This window comes from Wolffia australiana, chromosome 5 (genome assembly GCF_029677425.1).
Source record: "Wolffia australiana isolate 7733 chromosome 5, ASM2967742v1".
NCBI classification, from domain to species: Eukaryota; Viridiplantae; Streptophyta; class Magnoliopsida; order Alismatales; family Araceae; genus Wolffia; species Wolffia australiana.
Genome location: NC_135839.1, coordinates 16,185,775 through 16,194,854, shown reverse-complemented (window position 1 = coordinate 16,194,854; position 9,080 = coordinate 16,185,775). Strand labels below are relative to the sequence as shown.

The 9,080-nt window shown below is 45.8% G+C and overlaps 1 protein-coding gene and 1 pseudogene across 2 annotated transcripts; one reads left to right on the top strand and one right to left on the bottom strand.

The window, feature by feature from the left end:
• Positions 1-216: 216 nt before the first annotated feature.
• On the bottom strand, positions 217-1,648 carry LOC144703777 (BURP domain-containing protein 3-like). The gene is made up of 3 exons (XM_078576037.1): positions 1,473-1,648; positions 1,284-1,392; positions 217-1,183 (listed from the first exon to the last, which is right to left on the bottom strand). Exons 1-3 carry the CDS (start codon positions 1,506-1,508, stop codon positions 366-368), a joined length of 963 nt encoding a protein of 320 aa, XP_078432163.1. The 5' UTR covers positions 1,509-1,648; the 3' UTR covers positions 217-365.
• Positions 1,649-5,628: 3,980 nt separating this feature from the next.
• Positions 5,629-7,131, top strand: LOC144703062 (BURP domain-containing protein 6-like; annotated as a pseudogene). Its single transcript, XR_013581468.1, has 3 exons — positions 5,629-5,877; positions 5,958-6,066; positions 6,167-7,131. The product of XR_013581468.1 is annotated as a BURP domain-containing protein 6-like (transcript).
• Positions 7,132-9,080: the final 1,949 nt, after the last annotated feature.

Genomic DNA, 9,080 nt, shown 5'->3' with positions numbered 1-9,080 from the left:
TCAGCCCCCCTGAAAGCCCTAATCCATTTTCTACAGCCGTAGAGTATGCTGGTTGCCAACTTATCACTCGATCCATGGGCTGTACACAGATAAGGTTCACGTAGACTACAAAACAGCCTCCGCGAAGATGAGCTGAATGTAAGTCACCTTGAAGACGCAGTTTTTTCTTCGGATCGGTAGCTCGGCCATTGGGAAACCAATATGTGACACATACTGGACGCAATTAAATTCATACCCTTTATTCAATGGCATCTCTTCAGGTCCGGGCATTCCTCCAGCCTTCAGTACCGCGTACAATCACAACGACACGTTACAACATATACTAGTTTAAATGATAGGGGAAATATGTCACGGTGGGCCCAAGTCTAGGCGTCGCGAGCCCATACGACGTGATCGCTGGGCAGGAAATGGCACACGGGCACCGTGCCGGGGCTTACCTTGAGGAGCTGGAAGGCGATGTGTCTGGGGTTCCAGCTCGATGTGTCCGTGTGGCAAACCACCACTGCCTCCACGTTCGTCCCGTCAGTTCCCTTCAGGGACACCACGTACGACTTGGTTGCCCGAGTGGCGTGGCAGTAGTACACGGCATACGGGTAGGGCTCTGCGTGACACGCCACGGCCTTGTTCCCGCCTACCTTCTTCACGCCCGCGGGAGATATGACGTAGGCCTGCTTGGGCGAGTCAGGCTTGCTGACCTCCGTGGAAAGAGCGAGAAGATCGCGGGAGCCGAGGCTGGCCGTGGAGAAGTCCACCATTGACTCCAGAGACGTGGCGCAGTACCTTCTCTCTCCTGCCACGGTGGGCTCCTCGCACCTGCGAAGCGTCTTGCTGATGATGGCGGCCTCCTTGGAGTCGGATCCCACGTTGAGGCTGCTCAGGACGTCGGGCAGCTTGGGTGAGGAAAAGGGCAAGGAGTTGGCCATTGATCGGGAAAGAAAGGCGACGTCGCTCGTGGTTTTGCCGAAGTGAACGGTCATCTTAGAGCCCGGGACGAGATCCTTCTCCAAGAAGAACAGGGCCGAGCCGGTTTTGTCGTGAACCTGCGTCTCTGTAGCGGCATACCCGTAACTGAATGGACCGACGTCGACTACGACACCAGGCCCAGGGGTTCCAACCGTCACCCCAACTCCAGGGCCTACGGTCACCCCGACTGCAAGGCTGGATCCCACGTTACCTTGATCATCTGGCGAGGAAGCAGAGATGAGGAGAAAAAGTTTAAGGTATCAGCAACTCAGAGGACAATAGCCGTCACGTACTCAGCGTCTCTAAGAGGAAGTAAAGACCTTTTGGAAGACGCCGGCTCAAAGCACCAGGGATGGGCGTGCGAGGCAAGACAATGTGCCAATAGTTCAGAGGCGTCAAAACCCCGGCCGATGCTCCGACGACTGCCATCTGCCAAAGGGACGATTTTTAGTAACGACTAAAAGTACCTAAGATTTGGAAGGTCACGTCGGAGTAGACTCGTCAGTTACCATGACAATGGCGAGAGTGCAAATGGATCGCGCCATGTAGAAAGACGGGGCGGCGTTGGCCTGCTGCGGAATGTTAATCGCCAGACCGATGTTCTCACCCGTAAGGTCGTGACACGATGCCTTCGAGAGCAAAGGTGACAGGGTTTTATAGGAGCTTTGTGACAGCTTGAGCAGATGAATTATTTGTTCGCGGTGGGTTCGTCTCTGGCTCATTATTGACCAGTTACCTGCAAAACGTCCCCCTTGCCGGCCTATTAAGAATTCTCGCCGTAGTGGTCTTACCCGTGTTCAGAGGACACCTTCCCGTCAACGTGAAAGGGTTTCGGAAAGCATGAAGTCTCCTAAAAGACGTAATGTTCGTAGTTCTTCCACGACTCAAAATATTTATTTTCGTGACCCCCTATACTTTCTAATCGTGTAGCTACAATCCGGCATCAGGGTCATCTCGCCCTATGTGTTCTCGTTCTGTGGGACTGCATAAGCGTCCAGCCTAAGCTTGCGCAAACTGTCGTTCATATCACTCGTATGATTTTCGTAATTTTCTTCAAATAAGTGTTCGGCACTTTTTTTACAAAATAAATGTTGGTAAGGATACGACTTCGCACTGAAAAATTTTGTTCTTAACGTGGTTTCTTTGACCAGTCTTGAGCATTCAGGTTGTCGCATTCTCTACTTTCGAAGCCCGATGCTAGGTGATAATAATAGAACCAAACCTTCTTATGATCATACTGGGCCCAAAATCAATTTCCGGAACTTGTAGGTATTCTTGTTCTTCTGACGTGTCAGCCCAACTCGAAAGCCTGTAGAATTGATTCTTCTTCTGAACTCAGGACGTGGCTCCTGCGATCAACGCCACCGTCGCTGGCAAGCTAAGATATTGTCCATCATGGGTCTGCAGAGGAATTAATTGTTAATTAGCTCAACTTATTATGAATCCAACCTATATTCCAATTATCGAGCTACGAACCTGCCGCAAATTGTAGTTTCTGGAATCTAGCGAGTCTGTTTCGCGAAAGCCCCGAGAGGTGTAATCCCCATATAAGACATGTATTCTGCGCATCTATTATGATTGAGCGCTGATTTAAATATATGTTTAGCTTTCATGGCCGTCCATTATTCTACGTGGCACAGTCAAACTTCGACCATGTATCTGAACGAAGAGTTCGAGTCGTCCACGAGAGGATGGCCGCACAAATAAAGTTTGCGGCTGTCAGAAAGCATGCGTTAATGTCGTTGCCACATCTGCCGCCATGGCTCCTTCGGTTGATGGCGACCAAGAAGATGCAGTCGAGATGTCGCGCTAGCGCCGCGTGGGAGTCGTAATCCATTTAGTACTCAGGATAAAGAATCTGGGCTGGCCCTAATAGGCCGACTATTGATGGATAAACCTGCCGGCGGCAGTGAAGCGGCAACGAATTAAAGTAGAGTCCTGCATCGACTAGAGCAGCTGTGTTTTTGGCATATGTAACGGTTTCCTGAGCAAGTTGCGATCTTGTATGATTTTATATCACGAACATCGAAAGTAGCCTTTCCGAGCGGTGTTCCAAGACGCTATTTGATAGAATCTGTACTGACCTATATCAATGGAAAAGAAGTGGATGAGAAAAAACAACCACAAACTCTTCAGCATATTTCTAAAAGAGTTTATTGTACTAGTAGTGAGTTATCATTTGCACGGAAAAAAATTACCGTTGCTCATGCGGAAACTATGCGCAACGGTAACACTGCACACAGCACAGGAAAAAACGAAAAACACGCAAATGATACAATAGAGTTCCCCATTTTGGAGCGGGGACCGGTCAGACCAGGAGCGGGGACCGGTCCGCCATTTCTGGGTTGACCGGATATGGTGAAATCGATTTATCATTAGAGGCGTTCATAACTCCAACAAAAACATTCAGGATCAATTAAGGGTTATTTTCTTGCCACGTCGTCTGAACTCTGACACATTCAAATATACATTAAAGGGCAGAAAAAATATAAAAATGTGGAAGTCAACAAATTAATTTTTTTTTCCATCAGACATCTAATAGGGCCATCATCCTGATGAAATGGCCAACTATAAAGGAGTTCAACTCTTCTGACTTCTGAGTCGTCACATCATTATTGTTCTCGATTAACAGTAACTATCTTGATGTTGGACTATTAAAAATAACCACGTACAGTAACTATCTTGATGTTGGACTATTAAAAATAACCACGTAGCTGATAATTGTTATTTCAATTAGCGGTGAGGGCCCAATATAGGTTTAGACATTGTTAGGATGAAAGACACAGCATTAAATATCGAAAAGATGAAAGATAGACCGCCAGGATTAAAGCTAGACAGGATAAAAGATAGAGTTCCAGGATGAAAACTAAACAGGTCTGCTATGCCTTACTATGTTTTATTATCAATAGAAATGAACTAGTATGATGATGATTTTTTTAATACAATCGTAGTTGAAAATTTTTCTAGGTGCCTGTAAAACTTGTTTCTTCTCTTCTCCCTTCTCCTTTATGAATTCTTTGAAGTATCGTGTTGGAACACCTTCGGGAAAGGCTACTTCTGATGCTCAAGAAATGAAATCGTCCACGATCTCAACTTGCTCGGGAAGCCCCGGGATATGCAAAAGGGACACCCATTCTGATCGATGGAGGACATCTCCACATAAATTATTAGCTTTTTCTCTGCCGCCGGATTGTTTGTCCATTGCCGGCCGATTATGGCCAGCCAGATTCTTTCATTTTGTCAAGGTCACATTAAATTTATGATGGAAATTGATTGCTAATGGATTAAGACTACCACACGCTGCTACGGGGCCATCTCGACTGCATCTTCTTCGTCACCATCAACTGCAGGCAACAGATTTTCGAAGGAGCCAAGGCGGCAGAATGTGGCTACGAAATTATCACATGGCAGTTGGCAGCCACAAATTTTAGTATGCTGCCGTCCCCTTTGGATGACTCTTCGCTCTTGGCTCAGACACCAGATCGGAGTTTCAGTTTGCCTTCTGGCAATAGAATGTGCAACGTGTAGGAAATGGGGGGCCAAAAATATCTTTAAAATGGCGCTCCATCATAATGAATACATTGAAGAACTTTAAATGTCTAATAAAGTGATTAGACTTTCGGGATATAGTGAAATGCAGGAGAGATAATGAATCCCTGAAAGAGTTGCATCAGTCGGCTACGAGTTTTCAAAGCCATAAACTGTCGCAGCCTCCAATGGTCATTAAATCTGGAACTTTCAGTTTAACAATGTCAAGAAGAAGACCACGTAGGACGAGAACCCAGAACTGTCAGGCATCCGGTCGAAAAAACAAGAATGCCTACAAGTCCCGACACTTGATTTTGGGCCAAGTATGAACACAGAAACAATTGGGATTTAATAATGGGACCATTAACATGTCACTTCTTGTTTAGACGTAAGAGAATAGGGCCACTTCAATCATCAAGAATGATCATGGACCGGTAAGAAGTCGTACCCTTAACCATGTTTATTTTGTAAAAAGAATGCCGAACACTCATTGGAAGAAAACTACATAAATCAAGAGATAAAGGTTGATCCTTTATCTCTTAATGTATACTTGAGAATAAATCTAAATTATCGTGATTTGTATCCAAATCGTCAGTCTTCATAAACACTTTGAACCATATCGAATCACGAAGCATAATTTTTTTCGAGTTTTTTCAGTTCTTCCAAGAAAATGAGTATCAGCAAAGGGATCCATGGATGATGGATGAATATAAAAAGTTTATTTCTAGTCGTAACAAAATCTTCAATTTTTATATTAAGGGATTGGAGCCAAATAGCTCGAAAATAATGGCTTTGGTTTACTAGAGCCATCAGCATATTTTTCAGCTCGGTAGAAAACAAAATCTTTTTTTCGAAAATCATACGAGTGATATGAACGACAGTTTGCGCAAGCTTAGGCTGGACGCTTATGCAGTCCCACAGAACGAGAACACATAGGGCGAGATGACCCTGATGCCGGATTGTAGCTACACGATTAGAAAATATAGGGGGTCACGAAAATAAATATTTTGAGTCGTGGAAGAACTACGAACATTACGTCTTTTAGGAGACTTCATGCTTTCCGAAACCCTTTCACGTTGACGGGAAGGTGTCCTCTGAACACGGGTAAGACCACTACGGCGAGAATTCTTAATAGGCCGGCAAGGGGGACGTTTTGCAGGTAACTGGTCAATAATGAGCCAGAGACGAACCCACCGCGAACAAATAATTCATCTGCTCAAGCTGTCACAAAGCTCCTATAAAACCCTGTCACCTTTGCTCTCGAAGGCATCGTGTCACGACCTTACGGGTGAGAACATCGGTCTGGCGATTAACATTCCGCAGCAGGCCAACGCCGCCCCGTCTTTCTACATGGCGCGATCCATTTGCACTCTCGCCATTGTCATGGTAACTGACGAGTCTACTCCGACGTGACCTTCCAAATCTTAGGTACTTTTAGTCGTTACTAAAAATCGTCCCTTTGGCAGATGGCAGTCGTCGGAGCATCGGCCGGGGTTCTGACGCCTCTGAACTATTGGCACATTGTCTTGCCTCGCACGCCCATCCCTGGTGCTTTGAGCCGGCGTCTTCCAAAAGGTCTTTACTTCCTCTTAGAGACGCTGAGTACGTGACGGCTATTGTCCTCTGAGTTGCTGATACCTTAAACTTTTTCTCCTCATCTCTGCTTCCTCGCCAGATGATCAAGGTAACGTGGGATCCAGCCTTGCAGTCGGGGTGACCGTAGGCCCTGGAGTTGGGGTGACGGTTGGAACCCCTGGGCCTGGTGTCGTAGTCGACGTCGGTCCATTCAGTTACGGGTATGCCGCTACAGAGACGCAGGTTCACGACAAAACCGGCTCGGCCCTGTTCTTCTTGGAGAAGGATCTCGTCCCGGGCTCTAAGATGACCGTTCACTTCGGCAAAACCACGAGCGACGTCGCCTTTCTTTCCCGATCAATGGCCAACTCCTTGCCCTTTTCCTCACCCAAGCTGCCCGACGTCCTGAGCAGCCTCAACGTGGATCCGACTCCAGGAGGCCGCCATCATCAGCAAGACGCTTCGCAGGTGCGAGGAGCCCACCGTGGCAGGAGAGAGAAGGTACTGCGCCACGTCTCTGGAGTCAATGGTGGACTTCTCCACGGCCAGCCTCGGCTCCCGCGATCTTCTCGCTCTTTCCACGGAGGTCAGCAAGCCTGACTCGCCCAAGCAGGCCTACGTCATAGCTCCCGCGGGCGTGAAGAAGGTAGGCGGGAACAAGGCCGTGGCGTGTCACGCAGAGCCCTACCCGTATGCCGTGTACTACTGCCACGCCACTCGGGCAACCAAGTCGTACGTGGTGTCCCTGAAGGGAACTGACGGGACGAACGTGGAGGCAGTGGTGGTTTGCCACACGGACACATCGAGCTGGAACCCCAGACACATCGCCTTCCAGCTCCTCAAGGTAAGCCCCGGCACGGTGCCCGTGTGCCATTTCCTGCCCAGCGATCACGTCGTATGGGCTCGCGACGCCTAGACTTGGGCCCACCGTGACATATTTCCCCTATCATTTAAACTAGTATATGTTGTAACGTGTCGTTGTGATTGTACGCGGTACTGAAGGCTGGAGGAATGCCCGGACCTGAAGAGATGCCATTGAATAAAGGGTATGAATTTAATTGCGTCCAGTATGTGTCACATATTGGTTTCCCAATGGCCGAGCTACCGATCCGAAGAAAAAACTGCGTCTTCAAGGTGACTTACATTCAGCTCATCTTCGCGGAGGCTGTTTTGTAGTCTACGTGAACCTTATCTGTGTACAGCCCATGGATCGAGTGATAAGTTGGCAACCAGCATACTCTACGGCTGTAGAAAATGGATTAGGGCTTTCAGGGGGGCTGAAATCCCTTTAAATAACAAGGAAATGGGCCCTGAATGTACCCTTTCCACACAAAACGAAAAGACAGAGGGGGGGCGCACTTCGGTTTCCGCGCGCCCCCTCCCACATTTCTGCGTTCGGGGCTGACACATCACCAGCAGTTTTTAATCATTGGAGAATTCCCTATTTAGAAGTTGATTTAAAGGTTGGGTTGCCACTGTGAGGTTTGGGACAAAGTCTGTTGTTTGCATTCAAGCGCCCAAGTCATGAGCAGGATAAGAGCTGGAAGGCGATGTGTCTGGGGTTCCAGCTCGATGTGTCCGTGTGGCAAACCACCACTGCCTCCACGTTCGTCCCGTCAGTTCCCTTCAGGGACACCACGTACGACTTGGTTGCCCGAGTGGCGTGGCAGTAGTACACGACAAAGTCTGTTGTTTGCATTCAAGCGCCCAAGTCATGAGCAGGATAAGAGTATACAATAAAATGTATCTCCCACGTCGGAAAGTGATGATATATTTCCATTACCGACATAAGGGGTCAAAAGAGGGACGAAAGATACAACCGTGGGAGGGGGAGTTCAAAAAAGAGATAGACTGACTGATACACTTACAGGGAGAGAGAGAGAGAGAGAGAGAGAGAGAGAGAGAGAGACAGAGACAGAGACAGAGACAGAGACAGAGACAGAGACAGAGATATGTTAGATCCACAAGAAACTTGCGACCATGCTTAGTGATGAACAATATTATACATGAATCTGGGTCAACGCAAAATATACATCATCCATCGCATCTTTAAATGTAATAATAAAGTGATTTGAGGATATATCTTGGGGTCAGGGCAGAATGGCTGTCTGAAATCTCTCTACGTAGTGGGTGATAGCCAACCGTGGGAGGGCTGGTTTGTAGTCTGCTTGCACCTTATCTGTGTACAGCCCCTGGATCAAGTCACAAGTTGGCAACAAACTAGGTTTTTGTTGAGAGAAATCCCAATATGATATGGTAAAATGCTGAATATATGAAAAGTCCAAATTTAGGGGGTTTAATGTTGTTGTTTCAAATCAGACTTAACCAACAATATTTATGAAAATTTTCGCTTAAATACTCTATAACGAATATAGGGCAAGTAAGAAGTTGACCCACCGAGAGGCAGAAATTTAATTTCGGAATTTCTCTGAAGCTTAAAATGATGGAATTGAGTTTAAAGCTGAGAGATATAACTTCTGGGATTTTTCTGGATGTTTAGTTAATTTATGTAATTTTCTATGGTTTAAATTGAAGCATAAATACAAGGAAAACACTAAAAATATTTTACATTATTTTCCTAGTTTTAATTAACACAAAAAATTTAAAATAATTATTTTTAGAAATTCCAGGAATATAATTTACACCAAGAACCACTAGAAATATTAAAAATGGGAGTTATCAATGTTTTTTAGAATTTGTTTAGATGTTTATATCACTATAAATTTATTATATCAATTTTAGAGAATTTTTCTGATCTTGAAAATTTTAAATGCAGAAAAAAAAATTCCTATGTTTTCTAATTTTTTAATCCAAAAAGTATAAATGTTACCTTTTTTGGCGATCTCTGGCAGCGGCACCGGCGGAATAAGAATTTTGAGAATATTTAATTCTAAGAAAATATTTTTTATTTTTCATTTTTTGCCTCCGGTGTGACTCTCACCACCACACGGCAAAAGCAGCGATGAGAGATAATCAAATTTTTTTAATGCATAATGGTTTTTTAATGCATTTTT